The sequence below is a fragment of the Entelurus aequoreus genome, linkage group LG14 (assembly GCF_033978785.1).
Source record: "Entelurus aequoreus isolate RoL-2023_Sb linkage group LG14, RoL_Eaeq_v1.1, whole genome shotgun sequence".
NCBI classification, from domain to species: domain Eukaryota; kingdom Metazoa; phylum Chordata; class Actinopteri; order Syngnathiformes; family Syngnathidae; genus Entelurus; species Entelurus aequoreus.
Genome location: NC_084744.1, coordinates 24,862,008 through 24,885,998, shown reverse-complemented (window position 1 = coordinate 24,885,998; position 23,991 = coordinate 24,862,008). Strand labels below are relative to the sequence as shown.

General features: G+C 39.0%; 1 protein-coding gene across 2 annotated transcripts in view; it reads right to left on the bottom strand.

The window, feature by feature from the left end:
- LOC133664567 (receptor-interacting serine/threonine-protein kinase 2-like) overlaps positions 1–23,520 on the bottom strand; it is a 68,700-nt gene extending 45,180 nt beyond the window's left edge. For both annotated transcript variants that reach the window (XM_062069285.1, XM_062069286.1), the window contains exon 1: positions 22,938–23,520. In XM_062069285.1, the coding sequence (XP_061925269.1) occupies positions 22,938–23,137 (200 nt within the window). In that variant the 5' untranslated portion in view covers positions 23,138–23,520. The remainder of the gene's footprint in view (positions 1–22,937) is intronic.
- Between the last annotated feature and the right edge of the window lie 471 nt (positions 23,521–23,991).

Here is a 23,991-nt window from a genome sequence, read left to right as displayed (position 1 = left end):
ATTGTCCTGTGATTCTGCTTGGCTTTGTGATTTTAGGATATAGACTGATGCTGTACATTGTATCAATGAAGTCATCAATAGACTTTTGCTTGTTGGGGTTCAATAAGTCAATATTAAAGTCACCACATAAGAACATTATTCTTTGACCATTGTCCATGTAAGTTGCCTTGATCCATTCTTCAAATGTTTCTATACTTGATTTAGGTGATCTATATATACAACTGATGAATATGTTTTTGCTTTTTTCCTGACATATTTCAATGGTTATACATTCTAAGATATTATCTATAGCAAATGACATGTTTTTTACCACTTTGTAGTTCAGGTTCTTCATCACGTACACAGCTACTCCTCCTCCATTTTTGTTGGTTCTGTTGATGTAGTTTAGTTCATATCCCTCCAGATCAAAATCTATTCCTTTTTTATCATCCATCCATGTTTCTGTGACAGCAATCACTTTGAAGGGTTCGTTGATGTGTTCCAAAAAGTTCTTAATGTTGTTGTAATTTGCATACAAGCTTCTACTATTAAAATGAATAATTGACAATTTGTTATCACATTCAATGTTGCTATTATATTGATCATCTGTATATTAAAAACAACTATTACTGATTTGGGAGAAAAAATTTGTATCTGGATCTATATCATTTTCCAAATCCTGGTTTTTGTGATCTTTGTTGCAGAAATTTTTTAGTTCCATATTTTCTTGTTCAACAAACTTTGATGTTGTTTCAATAATCTCTATAAGTGTAGGTGGATGCAATCCTGAATCTAGGTCCTCTTGTTTAGTCGTCCCTTGGAACATAGTAGTGTCGATGCTGAATTTAGGTGCTTGTTTTCTTTCAGAGTCCATTATCATCGTTGTTGTGGTAGCTGTGTAAACTTTAAAAATTGTCCAGGTCCTTGATGTCATGGACAACAATTACTCTTGCTTCTGGACCTCCATTCAGCTTGATGTAGATTTTACAGTTGGTGCTCCAAGTTCCCTGGATTTTTCCCTGCCTTCTCAAGTCGCGTGCTTTCTTGGCGATTCCAGCATTACGTTTTGTGAGATGCTCATTCATGTACACATTTGTTCCCTTCAGCTTCTTTCCCTGTCTCAGCAATGCCATTTTAGATTTTCTGTTTACGAGTTTCACAAGCACGACTGGAGTGGCGTTGTTGTTTCTTCCGTTCAGTGGGATGCATGTTTCGATGGTATTAATGTCAATTTCAATTTCTTTTGATTGCAGAAAGTTGACCACTTGCTGTTCTGCTGAGACCATATCCATTTCATCTGGTTCACCTTCATTATTCACAGCTTTCGCATAGGATCTTGGTTTAATTCGGTGCCCTGTCACAATGATATCATTCATGCGTTTATCCTGATCCATTTCATCTATAATGTTCCTCAGCATGTTGTTGTCTTCTTGAAGGATCTTCATTTGTTTGCTCATTTCAGTGGCTTCTTTATTTCTGGAGTTGTTCTCTTTTTTCATTTCTTTCATTTCTTCTTTCATTTCTTTCATATCCTCTTTCCATCCATCCATCAATTCTTCCAATTTTTCTATCATTTCTTCTTTAAATTCCTGGAGTATTTTTTGTAGTATCCCTTCTTGAATCCCATCATGTCCTGTGCCCAGCTTCAAATCAGTCTTTCCAGTCAATCCTTTAACTTTTGGCATCGCGGCAGTCACTGACGTCAGCGCCTCTTATGTCTTAAGGGCAGTTACTTCTTTAGCGACTTGCGGCACTTTTAACTTGTTTTTTCAACAATTTCGTACCTTGCGCCGTTCAGAGATCAATTTGAGGTGTCAGCCTGTCAACTTATATCACTCTGCGACGTCGGGATCACTTTAAAACAGCTGTAAACTCGCCGTAACTTTTGGTTGTTAGGCAACCGCTTTGAACTGCGGGAGGCGCCTTTGGCTTGCGGCTAACGGCTCTTCCACTCGCCTTATTTCAGCGTATCAGTGCCTCTCAACTGACCAAAATCAGATCGAAGATGCCAGGTGACTCTCCTGTGGCTGTGATCGCAAATCAGTGGTCAAATCAGTGGTCAAAATCTTCAGACTTAACAAAAACTCCGGTAGCAGAAGCGGAGCTTTTTTCTTTGCGTCCTTTCTCATTGACAGGAAGTGACTTGACTTGACTTGTGACTTGACTTGAGACTTTCCAGTCTTGACTTTGGACTTGACTCGGGACTTGCCTGTCTTGACTCGGGACTTGACTCGAGACTTGAGGGCAAAGACTTGAGACTTACTTGTGACTTGCAAAGCAATGACTTGGTCCCACCTCTGGTAAATGGGGGAGGGAGGTTGTTTGTGTTGGTGCACTAATTGTAAGTGTATCTTGTGTTTTTTATGTTGATTTAATAAAAATTATTTTAAAAAATTAAAAAAATTAAAAACGATACCGATAATAATAAAACCGATACCGATAATTTCCGATATTACATTTTAAAGCATTTATCGACATCTCTAATTCAATTCAATTCAATAGCACATATTTAGTCAATAAAATGCAAACACAAAAGTACATATTTGGTCACTTTTTGGGGGATATTTTTGGGGAAGCTGAGCTTCCCTACCAGTCTTTGAGCAATCTAGGGCTGCAACTAACGATTAATTTGATAATCGATTAATCTGTCGATTATTACTTTGATTAATCGATTAATAATCGGATAAAAGAGACAAACTACATTTCTATCCTTTCCAGTATTTTTTTTGAAAAAAAACAGCATACTGTTTTTACCTGAAGCAACTACCGAAGAAGAAAGAGATCGAAGCATGTTTTTTTCCGCTACAAGTGGATTTTTCCCATATGGAGCATAATACGGAGGGATCGCTGGTCTCCTACAGAACACTCCAGACTGTGCTGTGAACATCTAGTAGTGTTAGCTTCGTTTCCAACCTTTTCTGACTAATTATAATAGATGGATTGATTGAAGAATTTATTAGAAGTTTGCATAGGATCAGGTAGAGTTTCATGATGGTACAGATTGACTGATACAAGGTCAACTAAAAGGAGTTACCCCAAGAAAGCATTACAAGCATGTCATGTTTATTTAAAAAAAAAAGTTTCCTCCATGTCAGAGTAACGTTTATGTTTTTTAGCGTTGCAGATATGGCAGGCAAAATCAGCCACTACTTTAAAACGTGATCTCACGAGGAGGAAAGGCAAGAGTCCAGGTGAAACAGAGCAGAGAAATAAACGTAACAGGCAGTTAAAATGTAATAAATCATGGTGGTGACAACATGTGGAAATTTTTGTCCACAGAGCGCTTGAAGGCTGCTTCAAAATCATCTATAAGTGTCTCAAGCAAAAGTGGCCCCACCACACACGCTATGAGCCCATCATTGTCTTATGCAAGCGCTTAGGCCACAGGTGTCAAACTCAAGGCGACATCATTTTATCTGGCCTGCAAACACCTGGAAATTATATGTGTCAATAAAGTACTTAATATTTTCTCACTAAATGTTTTTCATTTTGACAGAAAAAATATATGTACTGCTTGAAATTGCATGCCTTTTAAAGGCCTACTGAAATGATTTTTTTTATTTAAACGGGAATAGCAGATCCATTCTATGTGTCATACTTGATCATTTCGCGATATTGCCATATTTTTGCTGAAAGGATTTAGTAGAGAAAATCGACGATAAAGTTCGCAACTTTTGCTCGCTGATAAAAAAAACCTTGCCCCTACCGGAAGTAGCGTGACGTCACAAGCGGTAGTGCTGCTCACAATTCCCCGTTGTTTACAATGGAGCGAGAGATATTAGGAGCGAGAAAGTGACGATTACCCCATTAATTTGAGCGAGGATGAACGATTCGTGGATGAGGCACGTTAGAGTGAAGAACTAGAGGCAGTGCCGGACGTATCTTTTTTCGCTCTGACCGTAACTTAGGTACAGGCTGGCTCATTGGATTCCACACTCTCTCCTTTTTCTATTGTGGATCACGGATTTGTATTTCAAACCACCTCGGATACTATATCCTCTTGAAAATGAGAGTCGAGCACGCGTAATGGACATTCAGAGTGACTTTTATCTCCACGACAATACATCGGTGACACACTTAGCTACTGAGCTAACGTGATAGCATCGTTCTCAAATGCAGATAGAAACAAAAGAAATAAACCCCTGACTGAAAGGATAGACAGAAGATCAACAATACTATTAAACCATGTACATGTAACTACACGGTTACATCAACAGCCGTGCTCACCTGCGTTCCAGCGATCGGCGGCGCGACGAAGGACTTCACCCATCATTGACGAAGCTCTTAGCATGAGCTAACGTGATAGCATCTGTCTCAAATGCAGATAGAAACAAAATAAATAAATCCCTGACTGGAAGGATAGACAGAAGATCAACAATACTACTATCAGGAGACACCGAACCAAACACTGGACATGTAAATACACGGTTAATGTGTATTCGACGCCTGTCGAAGCCTAGCAATGCTGTTGCTAACGACGCTAACTTAACAACGGGACCTCGTCAGAGCTATGATAAAAACATTAGCGCTCCACCTACACCAGCCAGCCCTCCTCAGCTCATCAACACCCGTGCTCACCTGCGTTCCAGCCTTTGACGATCCGGAGACGTAGGAAGTCAAGGCGAGTTCGCCGCTAGCGCGTCTGCTATCCAAGTCAAAGTCCTCCTTGTTGTGTTGCTACAGCCAGCCGCATACACCAATCCCACCTACAACGTTCTTCTTTGCAGCCTCCATTGTTCATTAAACAAATTTCAAAAGATTCACCAACACAGATGTCCAGAATACTGTGGAATTTTGTCGAAGAAAACAGAGCTCTGTGTATTGTGTCCAATATGGTCCAAACACTTCCGTGGATCTCTCGACGTCACGCGCATACGTCATCCTCCAAAGGCGTTTTGAACCGGAAGTTAGCAGGAAATTTAAAATTGCACTTTATAAGTTAACCCGGCCGTATTGGCATGTGTTGCAATGTTAAGATTTCATCATTGATATATAAACTATCAGACTGCGTGGTCGGTAGTAGTGGGTTTCAGTAGGCCTTTAAACTTTAATAGTATCCATTATGGCAACAAATATTACAATATATTATCGTACTTTCCAAACATTTTTTGTTTAAATAAAGATTAATACTTACATATCTGCTTGACTTATGACTTTACAGCAAACTACCCATCAAATTTATAAAAATGACAATACATTTTACGGTGTTCTTTACAGCATATTACTGAACATTGAAAAAACTACCATATTTTTGCGTTAAAATTCTGGCTCATGGTCAGGATTTTAACACCTCTGCCTCAATTTGAGCCAGGAAAACCCTGTTATTTTAAGGCTTTTGCAGTCCACGACAATTGATGTGTTGTGCACTAGACAGAGCCCACGTACACATAGAATTGTGTGTCATCATGGCATAAAAATATTGTAAAATGCTATGCCAAGCTTTTTGAATGTCATTGAAACCCTTTTTTAAAATGATTTCCACAATAGCTGAAGTTTATGCAAAACCAACCTTTTCTTACCCTTTGGTACCTGTTTTGTGTATTTGGGATTTGCATAAGTCCCGGAAATTTGAAATCAAACCATAGAGGCATTGTGGAGATGTTTATGAAACAATATTGCCTTCCTTCATACTTCCTCCAAACAAGCTGTTTGGAATTTTTACCAAATTGTGATGTTTTTCCCATGTGTGATGAAAGTGGGTATCTCCATGTATGGTAGAGATTTACCCAAAGATCTTTGCGCGAGTCCACCATTGTCGTCCGATGCTGTCATTAATAAGCTCCTTATTTTTCTCTATCCTCATGTTGTGGGGCAGACTGGCTCGTACATGCACATGCATCTTCCGTTGTTGCCATTTCTAATACAAAGTAGCGTATATTTCGAACTTGTATCTGTCAGTAGACTCAATATGGATGCGCTACAACAAGGTTGACAAGGTGAAGACGCAGTCGAAGTGGCGGTACATAAATAAGACCACCACAAAACGGTGCATTCTGAAGCGACTGTCAGAAAGCGACTTGAAAATGGTCTGTAAAACATAATCTCTGCAAAATTTTGACCTAAGAACCACCATTACATGTTATGTAGACCACAAGGAACTGTTTAAGATGTAGAAAAAAATCATAATACGACCCTTTTAATACTGGTTTGTCACCCAAATGTTCCCACAGTTTGTTGGCATACAATATGGTCATGTAAAAAAAAAAATAGGTACAATGATGTGGCGATTATACATTTACTGTATTTTTCAGACTATTAGGCGCACTTACAATCATTTCAATTTCTCAAAAATTGACAGTGCGCCTTATAACCCGGTGCGCCTAATGTACGGAATAATTCTGGTTGTGCTTACCGATCTCAAAGCTATTTTATTTGGCATGTAATGATAAGTGTGACCAGTAGATGGCAGTCACTGCATGTAGACTGCAGTATGACGGAAGTAAACAACACCAAAACTTTAAATGTCCTTTAAATATGTACACGGCACTCAAAAATCTGTCAAAATGTTTTAGTACGACTTTGGTAAGTCATGAAGCCGCACCGCTTGATGGATTGTTGGAGCATTACGGCTACCGTAGTCAGACGTATTGTGCTTCAACTTACGGGTATTGTTATGGTGTGTGTATAAGGACCGCAAAATGGCACCTCTTAGCAGAGATGTCATCTGGCGATTAGTTTTGCAATGTTATGCAAAACCAACTTTTCTTACCTTCTGGTACCTGCTGATCTGTATTTGGGATCTGCATAAGTCCTGAAAATGTGCGTGCGTCCGCCATTGTAGTCCGTGACGACACCGTAGTCCATAAGCTTCTTCTTTTTCTCTATCCTCCGCTGTTGCCATTGTGAATATAAAGTAGCGTACAGTTCTAACTTATATCTGTCAGTAGACTCACTATGGAAGTGCTAAAAACTACCAGTGTAGTGAGTTTACATAATTTACCCACAGAACTTAAGTTATTAGAGAATTCCTGTCGGACGTTTTTTCAAGGGACACATTTCCGGCGTTGTTGTTGTAACTGTAACGCCGTTATTTTTGGCGGTAACTAGTAGTCTAATGCATTATTTTTTTATATTCAGTAACTCTAATTTACTACATGATGCGTTACTGCGTTATCTTACGTTATTTTTTATGTATTATCGGCTAGAAACTGAGAAGATCTGAGTGTGTTTTATTGGAGAACTGCGGTGTCGTCCTTCTGATTCTTCCTGTGTCACAAGAGGCGTGCTCTGTGTGTGTGTGTGTGTGTGTGTGGGTGTGTGTTGGGCGGGGGGCGTGTCTTTGTTTACTAACAACAAGACATCATGGCGGAGCCGAAGCGGAGTTTCTTAACATGGAGATATTCTCACTACCGTATTTTTCGGACTAAAAGTCGCTCCGGAGTATACGTCGCACCGGCCGAAAATGCATAATAAAGAAGGAAAAAAACATATAAGTCGCACTGGAGTATAAGTCGCATTTTTGGGGGAAATTTATTTGATGAAACCCAACACCAAGAATAGACATTTGAAAGGCAATTTAAAATAAATAAAGAATAGTGAACAACAGGCTGAATAAGTGTACGTTATATGATGCATAAATAACCAACTGAGAATGTGCCTGGTATGTTAACGTAACATATTATGGTAAGAGTTATTCAAATAACTATAACATATAGAACATGCTATACGTTTACCAAAAAATGTGTCACTCCTAATCGCTAATTCCGATGAAATCTTATACGTCTAGTCTCTTACGTGAATGAGCTAAATAATATTATTTGATATTTTACGGTAATGTGTTAATAATTTCACACATAACCCGCTCCTGAATATAGTCGCACACCCGGCCAAACTATGAAAAAAACTGCGACTTATAGTCCGAAAAATACGGTACTTTTCTATTGTCGAGCACAAAGAAAAGAACATTTTAGTAAAATGTAAGTTGTGTCTTGGATCAAAGATCCCATCTACTGCCCAAAACAGCAATTCAAATCTGCTGAAACAGCTACAAAAGCAACATGCTTCGACAAAGCTAGTAAAGAGAGACACACTTTACCTCCACCTCCACTTAAGGATTTTAACGGAGGGACTGCTAGCCAGGACAACATTGCAGCGTATGTGCTAGAAGACACGCAAGGCTATTTCTACAGTGGAGTCACCCGCTTTCAGGCAGCTAATTAGCATGATATCGGGCGTCAAACAGCAAATGGCACGAAAACATGTTCCGAGTTCCTGGACACAGTGGACAGTCAGTACATAAACATGGAAAGCGAGCTAAAGAAGACACTTCAAACTCTGCCTCTGCTCATCATTCAGCACTGAAGGTACACACTCTGTCAATTCTCTTATATACTCTTTCATTCTACAAACCCTGTTTCCATATGAGTTGGGAAATTGTGTTAGATGTAAATATAAACGGAATACAATGATTTGCAAATCCTTTTCAACCCATATTCAGTTGAATATGCTACAAAGACAACATATTTGATGTTCAAACTGATAAACTTTTTTTTTTTTTGCAAATAATCATTAACTTTAGAATTTGATGCCAGCAACCTTGTGACAAAGAAGTTGGGAAAGGTGGCAGTAAATACTGATAAAGTTGAGGAATGCTCATCAAACATTTATTTGGAACAAACAAGGATGGGGCGAGGGTCACCACTTTGTCAACAAATGCGTGAGCAAATCGTTGAACAGCTTAAGAAAAACTTTTCTTAACCAGTTATTGCAAGGAATTTAGGGATTTCACCATCTACGGTCCGTAATATCATCAAAGGATTCAGAGAATCTGGATAAATCACTGCCAAAGCAGCTAAGCCCGTGACCTTCGATCCCTCAGGTTGTACTGCATCAACAAGCGACATCAGTGTGTAAAGGATATCACCACATGGGCTCAGGAACACTTCAGAAACCCACTGTCAGTAACTACAGTTGGTTGCTACATCTGTAAGTGCAAGTTAAAACTTTCCTATGCAAGGCGAAAACCATTTATCAACAACACCCAGAAACGCCGTCGGCTTCGCTGGGCCTGAGCTCATCTAAGATGGACTGATACAAAGTGGAAAAGTGTTCTGTGGTCTGACGAGTCCACATTTCAAATTGTTTTTGGAAACTGTGGACGTCGTGTCCTCCGGACCAAAGAGGAAAAGAACCACCCGGATTGTTATAGGCGCAAAGTTGAAAAGCCAGCATCTGTGATGGTATGGGGGTATTAGTGCCCAAGACATGGGTAACTTACACATCTGTGAAGGCGCCATTAATGCTGAAAGGTACGTACAGGTTTTGGAGCAACATATGTTGCCATCCAAGCAACGTTACCATGGACGCCCCTGCTTATTTCAGCAAGACAATGCCAAGCCACGTGTTACATCAACGTGGCTTCATAGTAAAGGAGTGCGGGTACTAGACTGGCCTGCCTGTAGTCCAGACCTGTCTCCCATTGAAAATGTGTGGTGCATTATGAAGCCTAAAATACCACAACGGAGACCCCCGAACTGTTGAACAACTTAAGCTGTACATCAAGCAAGACTGGGAAAGAATTCCACCTGAGAAGCTTAAAAAATGTGTCTCCTCAGTTCCCAAACGTTTACTGAGTGTTGTTAAAAGGAAAGGCCATGTAACACAGTGGTGAACATGCCCTTTCCCAACTACTTTGGCACGTGTTGCAGCCATGAAATTCTAAGTTAATTATTATTTGCAAAAAAAAATTAAGTTTATGAGTTTGAACATCAAATATCTTGTCTTTGTAGTGCATTCAATTGAATACGGGTTGAAAAGCATTTGCAAATCATTGTATTCCGTTTATATTTACATCCAACACAATTTCCCAACTCATATGGAAATGGGGTTTGTAGACTTCTAGAGTGTTTGATTATCACATCACTCTAAATGTATAGACTATAAAGTTCACACACATAAAGAGGGATCCTAGTGGGCCAGGCCAATATTTCCTTTTCTCTAAACTAAAACTTGGGAAATGCGTAGAGTGTTCTGGGCTTCACTGAAGACATGACTTTATTTCACAATTCCTTGAGAGAAAAAAACGCCCGGTTAGGTGTGTGTGTAGCAGTATGTGTGCTGTATATAGTGACATGACATATAATCATGTCATGTGTGCCTTCCTTGGGTGAAGCCAGGTTTACAGCTATGTTGTGACATGTTGTTATTATGCGGTTTGTTACTTATGTATGTTATGTTGCAGCTATTTAAAATAGTTTTGTCAATTTGTTCTGGCCCAAAATAAATTGGCCCTTTGAAACATATCTTTGTCTTTGTGTGTTGTATGTAGACCACATTGCTTATCAGAGTTCAGTGATGCAAATGCATGTGAAGTTGATCAACAGATTGTATTATTCTCCAGTGCAATAACAGTACTGAAATGAAGGCTAAAAGGGCATTAATGGGTGCCTTAAAAAAACAAAAAACTAAATAGTTACTTTTCACAGTAACGCATTACTTTTTGGTGTAAGTAACTGAGTTAGTAACTGAGTTATTTTTGAAATAAAGTAACTAGTAACTGTAACTAGTTACTGGTTTTCAGCAACTAACCCAACACTGCTAGTAAGCCACGGATGAGAAGATGCTGTTCTGTTATTGATTTAAGGAAAGTCTGAATGTTATTAAAACAGTTAGCGCCATCTTTTAACACTTCTTCCACTCGTGTCCTTGCACGCTACACTGGTACAACAAAGATGACGGGGAGAAGACGCTGTCGAAGGTGAGCCACGTAAATAAGACCGTCCACAAAACGGCGCATCCTGAAGCGACGGTCACAAAGCGACATGAAGATGATCTCTAAAACATCATCTATGCAACACTTTGACCAAAAAAACACCATTACATGTTATGTAGACCACAAGGAAGTGTTTCAAATTTAGAAAAAAAAACATACAATATGACCCCTTTAATGCGCCTTATAATCCGGTGCACCTTTTGTATGAAAATAGACCTAAATAGACCCGCTCATCAGCAATGTGCCTTATAATCCGATGCGCCTTATGGTCTGAAAAATACAGTATATGCTTTTGTAGTTACAAGTGGCCCGTTGAGGGCACCCGTCCTGTTACTGCGATGTGGTCCACCATGAAAATGAGTTTGACACCCTTAAACCAGTTGTACAACAAATAATTCATTGATTAAAGGCCTACTTAAGTAAAAAAATGTTATTTAAACGGGGATAGCAGATCCATTCTATGTGTCATACTTGATCATTTCGCGATATTGCCATATTTTTGCTGAAAGTATTTAGTAGAGAACATTGAGGATAAAGTTTGCAACTTTCGGTCGCTGATAAAAAAAGCCTTGCCTGAACCGGAAGTAGCGTGACGTCGCAGGTTGAAAGGCTCCTCACTTTTCCCCATTGTTTACACCAGCAGCGAGAGCGATTCGGACCGAGAAAGCGACAATTACCCCATTAATTTGAGCGAGGATGAAAGATTTGTGGATGAGGAACGTGAGAGTGAAGGACTAGAGTGCAGTGCAGGACATATCTTTTTTCGCTCTGACCGTAACTTAGGTACAAGGGCTCATTGGATTCTACACTTTCTCCTTTTTCTATTGTGGATCACGGATTTGTATTTTAAACCACCTCGGATACTATATCCTCTTGAAAATGAGAGTTGAGAACGCAAAATGGACATTCACAGTGACTTTTATCTCCACGACAATACATCGGCGAAGCACTTTAGCTACGGAGCTAACGTGATAGCATAGGGCTTAACTGCAGATAGAAACAAAAGAAATAAACCCCTGACTGGAAGGATAGACAGAAAATCAACAATACTATTAAACCATGGACATGTAACTACACGGTTAATGCTTTCCAGCCCTGGCGATGCTGTTGCTAACGACGCCATTGAAGCTAACTTAGCTACGGGACCTCACAGAACTATGCTAAAAACATTAGCTATCCACCTACGCCAGCCAGCCCTCATCTGCTCATCAACACCCGTGCTCACCTGCGTTCCAGCGATCGACGGAGCGACGAAGGACTTCACCCGATCATCGATGCGCTCGGTGGCTAGCGTCTGATAGCGCGTCTGCTATCCAAGTCAAAGTCCTCCTGGTTGTGTTGCTGCAGCCAGCCGCTAATACACTGAGCCCACCTACAGCTTTCTTCTTTACAGTCTTCATTGTTCATTAAACAAATTGCAAAAGATTCACCAACACAGATGTCCAGAATACTGTGGAATTTTGCGATGAAAACAGAGCTTTTTGTATTGGATACAATGGTGTCCGAATACTTCCGTTTCAACCATTGACGTCACGCGCATACGTCATCATACATAGACGTTTTAACCGGAAGTTTTGCGGGAAATTTAAAATTGCACTTTATAAGTTAACCCGGCCGTATTGGCATGTGTTGCAATGTTAAGATTTCATCATTGATATATAAACTATCAGACTGCGTGGTCGGTAGTAGTGGGTTTCAGTAGGCCTTTAAAGTACAGTGTTTTATGTACCCATATTCAAACACAATGTTACTGTTAAAACTGTCTGTAATGTTAGAGTGGGCACAATATTAAATATACTTGTTATAAAACTTCAAGGGTTTTAATGAATACTTAGGCCGGGGGTCAGCAACCCGGGGCTCTCGAGTCGCATGCAGCTCTTTAGTGCCACCCTAGTGGCTCCCTGGAGCAGTTTTAAAAAATAATTAAAAATGGAAAAAAATGGGGGGAAAATATTTTTTTTGTTTTAGTATGTTTTTTATTTGAGGACAAACATGACATAAACCTTCCCAATTGTTAGGAAGCTTACCGTTTAATATGATTGTGTGTATGCTTCAGTATTTGGTGAATATCGTTTTGTCCTACTAATTTTGGCGGTTCTTGACCTCACCATAGTGTGGACTGTGACGCAACAGTTTGTTTACATGTAAAATCTTCCACTCCTTCTTTGTCTCATTTTGTCCAACAAAAGTTTTATACTGTGCGTGAAAGCACAAAGGTGCGCTTTGTTGATGTTATTGCCTTGTTGGAGTGCTAATCAGGCATATTTGGTCAGTGCATGACTGCAACCTAATCAATGCTAAAATGCTATTTAGGCTAGCTGTATGTACATACTGCATCATTATGCCTCATTTCTAGGTATGTTTGAGCTCATTTAATATCCCTTACTTTTATCCTCTTTGTATATAATTTAGTTTTGAATGTCGGATGACACATTATCTGGGCAGCACGGTGTGCATGTGCCTCACAATATGAAGGTCCTGAGTTCAATCCCGGGCTTGGGATCTTTCTGTGTGGAGTTTGCATGTTCTCCCTGTGACTGCGTGGGTTCCCTCCGGGTACTCCGGCTTCCTCTCACCTCCAAAAACATGCACCTGGGGATAGGTTGATTGGCAACACTAAATTGGCCCTAGTGCGTGAATGTGAGTGTGAATGTTGTTTATTTGTGTTGGCCCTGCGATGAGGTGGCAACTTGTCCAGGGTGTACCCCGCCTTCCGCCCAAATGCAGCTGAGATAGGCTCCAGCACCCCCCGCGACCCCGAAAGGGACAAGCTATAGAAGATGGATGGATGGATGAATGTCTCATGACACATTATCTGTATGTAATATTGGCTGCATTTCAGATAGTGGTTTGTGTGCCATGTTGTTCCAGACCACAGCAAACATTACTTAGCTTGCCAAAGATTGTAATAACTCAATTAAATGAAGACAGCCTGCCGTTTCCTTTAACTGGGACACACACCATTTTAAGCCAGTAATTTCCATTTATCTCACCTTCTGAGTAGCCTCTGATTTACTAATGGTTTCTAATGTTGTAAAAATGTGTAGAATAAATATTACATTTCAACATTTCTGTCAACAAAGATTTGCTTCAGCCTGCGACACATAGTCATTTTGATAGTAGGCTATTATAGCTAATATAGACACTTACATCATGTGTTGTCTTCATTATAAGACTTATATACGGCTTTTTTACGGCTCCAGACAGTGTTTTGTATTTTTGGTCCAATATGGCTCTTTCAACGTTTTGGGTTGCCGACCCCTGACTTAGGCCCCATTTACACTAAGCCGGATAAGGTTATCCAGGGTAAATTCCACCTAACCTTATCAGTGTCCACACACAACAATGCCACCATTTAAGACCCCCTCCTACTTCCGGCGCAACGCAACCTAATACGCATGCGCGGAAAATGCACACGTCATAGTCACCTTCAGTGTTGCTTTGGGGGCAAGTTCTTAAATTTAACTTATCTGAACAATATCCAGTGTTGTTGTATTTCAATTAACTGGAATCCAGTGTGCAGTGGGGCCCTATTGTAGTGAATCACACTTGAGCCATCATAAATTAATCAAATCTTTATTAGACACGTAAACAATATGATAAAGAACATTTTATATCAATCAAACTAGGGACACTGCGCACTCTTTTGCCTTCACCTTCATTGTTCATTCGTTTTTGGTGACTTTATATACTCTGGACCTAGACGTTGAGTACACGACATACATGGCGGACAATAACTGATACAGTCTGCTTTGCCAGTCCAAATGCATTCGCTGTTTTCCGTCGTTTTCCCTCGACGGACAGATAATATAAAGCACACGCTACCTTTTTTTAATCACATCCGGGAGCTCGCATTCTCGTTGTCCCTCCTTCCACAAATGGACAAAGTTTTTCGCTAAGTAGAATCACAACTGACCCGGACATTCGAAAGTGCTCTTGCCGTCTGAGAAGTGTTGTATCCGAAATAGCTGCAATCGCTTTCTCTTCAGGTATTCATGTGTGATTTCCACATGCGTCTGTACAGACGGAAGGAGAAACACGGCGATGTCTGGATGACTCGCCTTCATATTTCCAGTGGTTAGCTCCGAGTTACGAAACCACTTTATTATGAAGCTGGCTGTGGCGCGTTCTTTCTGAGGTCACTTCCTGTGTGGGGCGGAGTCTTTCTGCCGTCACTTCCTCTCCGAACTCAGTTTGTAAACGATCAATGAGTCCACACTAAACTATCGTTTAAGGTCCCCCTCCTGAAACAATTTTTTTACACGGGCTGTGTATTTCTTGAATCTCCGGCTCAGAGCAATTGCGCACTGCTCAAGCGTCCGCTGCGCACAGCAAATATATGCCGCGCACCAAATCAAATCCCATCTGAATTCTAAACAAAATAAACACATTTATTCTGTGTAATTTTGCAATGCAACTTTGAGTGACAGTGACAACAAGCGGCCCTAACGGTGTTCGTCAACACCGTTCAATTGAACACCGTTCAATTATTGTAACGTCTATCGAGATGCTTCGAGGACAGGAATTATATCGATCACTTTATTGAGCAAAACTGCTTATATTCGGCCATAACCACACCAAAAACATGAGTAAAACACTTCTATCTCGAAAAACTAGTCATTTTCTGCCGTACAAACCAGGCCAAAACCAACTTGTCATCTGTCACCAACAAGCATACCACTAAACCACTGGTGCGTTTATGGCCACACAAAAAGTCGGACAACTCAAAAACCACACAAAGTTACACTATGACTCCTCAGTCATACGTGTGCTTATTTTACTGTCATTTATTATTAATGTTAATTTATTTATATTAGTCATGGAATGCTGTTACACACACTATGTTGAAGTATTACTATTATTATTAATTATTATTATTATTATTTATCTTACGGTATATATAAAAAATAATATTGAGCAAAATTTTATTGAAATATTGTCGATGTGGCCCTCCAGCAGTGCTCGGGTTGCTCATGCGGCCCCCGTTAAAAATTAATTGCCCACCCCTGCCTTAGAGGGAACGTTGCTTGGCAGTCCATGTCTTGTTGAAAACATGCCATTCGTCATCAACTTTTCTCTTTTTAGCGTCTCGGGTGTAAACCGTTCATCACTTGTCGCTGCATGTGCACCTTCACTCGCAGGTTACACACGGACACACGCCCATAAATAATACTTTTCAAAATAAAAGCAGCACAGTTGTATTGCGCGCACGACATAGATGTTTTTTTAACTTTATTTTGTAATTTGTGATTGCAGCTGTTCACATTCACTCACAATCACGCACACGCATACGTCCACACGGAAGTAATACAAATAACGATTTGCAAAACAAAAGCAGCACCGTTGTATTGCACACTCGAACATAGATACTTTTTTAAATTTAATTTGTAATTTATAATTGGCCTCACGCGGGCCGGACAGGGACGCACAAAGGGCCGGATGCGGCCCGCAGAATGCCCAGGTCTGTACTATACATATAATACAATAAAGTCCCATATAAAATTATGTGTCTAGCAATACTTTAATTTTGCCTTTGAAAGTAACACCATTAGTGGAGCTGTACACATACATACTTGAATTTCAGTCAATTCTAGCTATAAATATACTTCTCGCCCCTTAACCCCGCCCCCGCCCAAGTCAAACCCCCCCTCCCCCAAATTTCCCGAATTTGGAGGTCTCAAGGTTGGCAAAAATGGAGGAGGGGGACCTTAAAGGCCTACTGAAAAAAAATTGTTTTAATTTAAACGGGAATAGCAGATCCATTCTATGTGTCATACTTGATCATTTCGCGATATTGCCATATTTTTGCTGAAAGGATTTAGTAGAGAAAATCGACGATAAAGTTTGCAACTTTTGCTCGCTGATAAAAAAAAGCCTTGCCTGTACCGGAAGTAGCGTGACGTCACAGGAGCTAGTATTCCTCACAATTCCCCATTGTTTACAATGGAGCGAGAGAGATTCGGACCGAGAAAGTGATGATTACCCCATTAATTTGAGCGAGGATGAAAGATTCGTAGATGAGGAACGTTACAGTGAAGGACTTGAGAGGCAGTGATGGACGTATCTTTTTTCGCTCTGACCGTAACTTAGGTACAAGCTGGCTCATTGGATTCCACACTCTCCTTTTTTTATTGTGGATCACGGATTTGTATTTTAAACCACCTCGGATACTATATCCTCTTGAAAATGAGAGTCGAGAACGCGAAAGGGACATTCAGTGCCTTTTATCTCCACGACAATACATCGGCGAAATGCTTTAGCTATGAGCTAACGTGATAGCATCGTGCTTTAACTGCATATAGAAACAAAAAAAAATAAACCCCTGACTGGAAGGATAGATAGAAAATCAACAATACTATTAAACCGTGGACATGTAAATACACGGTTAATGCTTTCCAGGCTGGCAAAGGTTAACAATGCTGTGCTAACGACGCCATTGAAGCTAACTTAGCAACTTAGCAACGGGACCTCACAGAGCTATGCTAAAAACATTAGCTCTCCACCTACGCCAGCCAGCCCTCATCTACTCATCAACACCCGTGCTCACCTGCGTTCCAGCGATCGGCAGAAGGACGAAGGACTTCACCCGATTCGTTTGGCGGCCCAGAGACGTAGGAAGTCAAGGTGAGGTCGGCGGCTAGCGCGGCTAGCGCGGCTAGCGCTCCAACAAAGTCCTCCTGGTTGTGTTGCTGTAGTCCGCTGCTAATACACCGATCCCACCTACAACTGTCTTCTTTGCAGCCTTCATTGTTCATTAAACAAATTGCAAAAGATGTCCAGAATACTGTGGAATTATGAAATGAAAACAGAGTTTTTTGTATAGGATTCTACGGGGTACCATAACTTCCGTTACTCTGACTTCGTCACGCGCATACGTCATCATACCGCGACGTTTCAGCCGGATATTTCCCGGGAAGTTTTAAATGTCACTTTATAAGTTAACCCGGCCGTATTGGCATGTGTTGCAATGTTAAAATTTCATCATTGATATATAAACTATCAGACTGCGTGGTCGGTAGTAGTGGGTTTCAGTAGGCCTTTAAACCAGTGTTTTACAACCACTGTGACGCGGCACACTAGTGTGCCGTCAGATACAGTCTGGTGTGCCGTGGGCGATCATGTAATTTCACCTAATTGGGTTAAAAATATTTTTTGCAAACCAGTAAATATAGTCTGCAAATGATGTGTTGTTGTTGAGTGTCAATGCTATCTAGAGCTCGGCAGAGTAACCGTGTAATACTCTTCCATATCAGTAGGTGGCAGCCGGTAGCTAATTGCTTTGTACATGTCGGAAACAGCGGGAGGCAGCGTGCAGGTAAAAAGGTGTCTAATGCTTAAACCAAAAATAAACAAAAGGTGAGTTCCCCGAAGAAAAGGCATTGTAGTCTAGGGAAGGCTATGCAGAACGAAACTAAAACTGAACTGGCTACAAAATAAACAAAAACGGAATGCTGGACGACAGCAAAGACTTACTGTGGAGCAAAGTACATCCGAACATGACATGACAATCGACAATGTCCCCACAAAGGAGGATAAAAACAACAGAAATATTATTGATTGCTAATACAAAGTAGATGCGGGAAATATCGCTCAAAGAAAGACATGAAACTGCTTCAGGAAACAGGAAAAGCCACCAAAATAGGAGCGTGAGACAAGAACTAAAACACTACACGCAGGAAAACAGCAAAAAACTCAAAATAAGTCAAGGCGTGATGTGACAGGTGGTGACAGTACACCTACTTTGAGACAAGAGCTATAGTGATGCATGTTTGTTTGCGACAACGACTTTTTACTGTCAACTGTCAGTGTTTTTTAATGATTTCTGCTGGTGGTGTGCCTCCGGATTTTTTCAACGCAAAAAGTGTGCCTTGGCTCAAAAAAGGTTGAAAAACACTGCCTAAACGATAGTTTAGTGTGGCTGAAACGGGGCTTAGGCTACATAACTATTCATTTAAGGTAGTGTATACATAGCCTTAGGCCAGGGGTGTCCAAAGTGCAGCCCAGGGGCCATTTGCGGCCCGCAGCTAAATGCCCGCGACACATTCTGGAAATGCTATTGCAAAAATAAAAAAAACATTACAAAAAGTGGAATGAGTTGCAATGTTGACACAAAGCTGCCATGCAGGCTGTTTTTTTTCTTTTGTCTATCTTTCTTTTTCTTTTTTTGCCATTAATCCAAAAAAAAAAAATCAATGTTATAATGAATTATTGATTCAAGGCTACTTTCTTTGACAAAAGAGCATAAAAACAAACAAAATAATAGTTGAAATGTAAAATCGACAGATATATCTGAACTTGATCTCATAACTTAAGTGTTTAAAGTAAAAAAAAACTAATAAAAATGTATCACTTTATGAGTGGGGCACGCTGTGGATCTCAAATATATTTAATGGGATTTTATTTATCTTTTCACAGTGATTACTCAAAAATAATAATTAATTAAAATCAATGGTGTCCTGCATTATTGATCTTTTTAAAGGCCTACTGAAATGAGATTTTCTTATTCAAACGGGGATAGCAGGTCCATTCTGTGTGTCATATTTGATCATTTCGCGATATTGCCATATTTTTGCTGAAAGGATTTAGTAGAGAACATCGACGATAAAGTTCGCAACTTTTGGTCGCTGATAAAAAAGCCTTGCCTGTACCGGAAGTAGCGTGACGTCACAGGTTGTGGAGCTCCTCACATCTGCACATTGTTTACAATCATGGCCACAAGCAGCGAGAGTGATTTGGACCGAGAAAACGACGATTACCCCATTAATTTGAGCGAGGATGAAAGATTTGTGGATGAGGAAAGTGAGAGTGAAGGATTAGAGGGCAGTGGAAGCGATTCAGATAGGGAAGATGCTGTGAGAGGCGGGTGGGACCTGATATTCAGCTGGGAATGACTAAAACAGTAAATAAACACAAGATATATATATATATATATATATATATACATATGTATTGTGTTTATTTACAGTGTTGTGGCTAATAGAGTATATATACTCTATTAGCCACAACACAACCAGGCTTATATTTAATATGCCACAAATTAATCTTGCATAAGAAACACCTCCCCCCTCCCGTCCATATAACCCGCCAATACAAATCAAACACCCGCACAACACACTCAATCCCACAGCTCAAAGTACCGTTCACCTCCGCAAAGTTCATACAGCACATATATTTCCCCAAAGTTACGTACGTGACATGCACATAGCGGCACGCACGTACGGGCAAGCGATCAAATGTTTGGAAGCCGCAGCTGCGTACTCACGGTACCGCGTATCCAACTCAAAGTCCTCCTGGTAAGAGTCTCTGTTGTCCCAGTTCTCCACAGGCCAATGGTAAAGCTTGACTGTCATATTTCAGGAATGTAAACAATGAAACACCGGCTACGTGTTTGTGTTGCTGCAGCCGGCCGCTAATACACCGCTTCCCACCTACAACTTTCTTCTTTGCTGTCTTCATTGTTCATTAAACAATTTGCAAAAGATTCACCAACACAGATGTCCAGAATACTGTGGAATTTTGCGATGAAAACAGACGACTTAATAGCTGGCCACAATGGTGTCCCAAAATGTCTGCTACAATCCGTGACGTCACGCGCAAACATCATCATACCGAGACGTTTTCAGCAGGATATTTCGCGGGAAATTTAAAATTGCACTTTACTAATCTAACCCGGCCGTATTGGCATGCGTTGTAATGTTAAGATTTCATCATTGATATATAAACTATCAAATTTAATTTAATTTAATTTCTAAAAAAATATTTTTTATTTTTTTTTAATAAACCTTTATTTATAAACTGCAACATGTACAAACAGCTGAGAAACAATAATCAAAATAAGTATGGTGCCAGTATGCTGTTTTTATTCAATAAAATACTGGAAAGGATAGAAATGTAGTTTGTCTCTTTTATCTGATTATTAATCGATTAATCGAAGTAATAATCGACAGATTAATCGGTTATCAATTTAATCGTTAGTTACAGCCCTAATATATATATATATATATATATATATATATATATATATATATATATATATATATATATATATATATATATATATATATATATATATATATATATATATATATATATATATATATATATACTTGTATATATATATATATATATATATATATATATATATATATATATATATATATATATATAAATAATTGCCTCTGCGCATGCGCATAGCATAGACCCAACGAATCGATGACTAAATTAATCGGCAACTATTTTTATAATCGATTTTAATCGATTTAATCGATTAGTTGTTGCAGCCCTAATATATAAAATAGTTGCCGATTAATTTAGTTATCGATTCGTTGGATCTATGATTAGTTGATATATATATATATATATATATATATATATATATATATATATATATATATATATATATATATATATATATATATATATATATATATATATATTAGGGCTGCAACAACTAATCGATTAAATCGATTAAAATCGATTATAAAAATAGTTGCCGATTAATTTAGTCATCGATTCGTTGGATCTATGCTATGCGTATGCGCAGAGGAAATTATTTATTTATTTTTTATAAATATAAACTGCAACATGTACAAACAGCTGAGAAACAATAATCAAAATAAGTATGGTGCCAGTATGCTGGGTTTTTTTCAATAAAATACTGGAAAGGATAGAAATGTAGTTTGTCTCTTTTATCTGATTATTAATCTAAAATCGAAGTAATAATCGACAGATTAATCGATTATCAAATGAATCGTTAGTTGCAGCCCTAATATATATATATATATATATATATATATATATATATATATATATATATATATATATATATATATATATATATATATATATATATATAAGAAATAGTTGAATTTCAGTGAATTCTAGTTATAAATATACTCCTCCCCCCTTAACCCCGCCCCCGCCCACCCCGACCCCGCCCACCTCAAACCCCCCCTTCCCCAAATCTCCCGAATTCGTAGGGCTCAAGGTTGGCAAGTATGGAGGAGGGGGACCTTAAACGATAGTTTAGAGCAGTGGTTCTCAAATGGGGGTACGCGTACCCCTGGGGGTACTTGAAGGTATGCCAAGGGGTACGTGAGATTTTTTTTTTAAATTCTAAAAATATAGTAACAATTCAAAAATCCTTTATAAATATATTTATTGAATAATACTTCAACAAAATATGAATGTAAGTTCATAAACTGAACATCAAATCAAGTAGGCTATTCCATTCATTACAATGCAACAATGCAATATTCAGTGTTGACAGGTAGATTTTTTGTGAACATGTTCCATAAATATTGATGTTAAAGATTTCTTTTTTGTGAAGAAATGTTTAGAATTAAGTTCATGAATCCAGTTGGATCTCTATTACAATACCCAAAGAGGGCACTTTAAGTTGATGATTACTTCTATGTGTAAATAAATAAATGATAAATGGGTTATACTTGTATAGCGCTTTTCTACCTTCAAGGTACTCAAAGCGCTTTGACAGTATTTCCACATTCACCCATTCACACACACATTCACACACTGATGGCGGGAGCTGCCATGCAAGGCGCTAACCAGCAGCCATCAGGAGCAAAGGTGAAGTGTCTTGCCCAAGGACACAACGGACGTGACTAGGATGGTAGAAGGTGGGGATTGAACCCCAGTAACCAGCAACCCTCCGATTGCTGGCACGGCCACTCTACCAACTTCGCCACGCCGCCCCATGTGTAGAAATCTTTATTTATAATTGAATCACTTGTTTATTTTTTAACAAGTTTTTAGTTATTTTTATATATTTTTTCCAAATAGTTTAGGAAAGACCACTACAAATGAGCAATATTTTGCACTGTTATACAATTTACTAAATCAGAAACTTATGACATAGTGCTGTATTTTACTTCTTTGTCTCTTTTTTTCAACCAAAAATGCTTTGCTCTGATTAGGGGGTACTTGAATTAAAAACAATTTCACAGGGGGTACATCACTGAAAAAAGGTTGAGAACCACTGGTTTAGAGTGGCTGAAACGGGGCTTAGGCTAAATAATTATTCGTTTAAGGTAGTGTATACATAGCCTTAGGCCTACTACGCTACCGTATTTTAACATTGGTCATTATGGTGGTACTTGGTGTAAAAAGTTTGAGAACCACTGATTTAGAGCATCGCCTGTATGTTCCTTGAATGTGCTTCCGATGTGATCACGATTACACGCGTCATTATTCGGTGTAAGACGAAAACACAAGCATGAACATGTTGTACCTTTCACCAAAAGGGGAGTCCAACTTCAGACACTTGATGGCCACGGTGGTCCTCCAGTCGGAGTGTTGAGCCTTGAACACGGTGCCGAAGCCCCCTTTGCTCAGGTAGTACAAGTCAGTCAGCTTCTGGTAAGGAATCACCGGCAAGGCGCTGGTCAGACAGCCCACGTTCACGCAGCCCGTCGCCGCGTGTGGCTCCATTGCCGCCTGCCTCTTATTCGCTTCTGTTCTTTTCAAGTTAGCTACCACCAAAAAATAAAAAAAAGCGGAAGTGTTCTTTTTTGTTTTTTTTAAGCGACAGAAGAAGTCGCTGCCAGTTTCACTCGCATGCCATCATGATGGCGCTCATTGTTATAGCAAGCCAAGCTAACGGAGGAGCGCGGGGAGGTCAGTCGGGATCGAGCGATTGTTATCGCCGGTACAAAGCGAACAAAACAACCCGGTATGTGTTTTCCCCTTCGAGAATAACGCGTCGCTGAACAACGCCGACACAGGCCGAGGCGACAACGGGGATGACAGTTGAGGCAGGCGCGTTTGTTATGGCTCGTGACGTCACGCTTCCGGGTTAGGTGAGGTTGCCTTCACGGTCGTCGGATTCAACACAGTCAAGACACTGGGGGGAGTATATTTATAGCTAGAATTCACTGAAATTCAAGTATTTATTTTATATATATATATATATATATATATATATATATATATATATATATATATATATATATATATATATATATATATATATATATATATATATATATATATATATATATATATATATATGTGTATATATATATGTGTATATATATATATATATACATATACATATATATATATACATATACATATATATATATACATGTATACATATATATACATATATATATATATATATATATATATATATATATATATATATATATATATATATACATATACATACATATATATATATATATATATATATATATATATATATCTCTAATATATATATATACATATACATACATATATATATATATATATATATATATATATATATATATATATATATATCT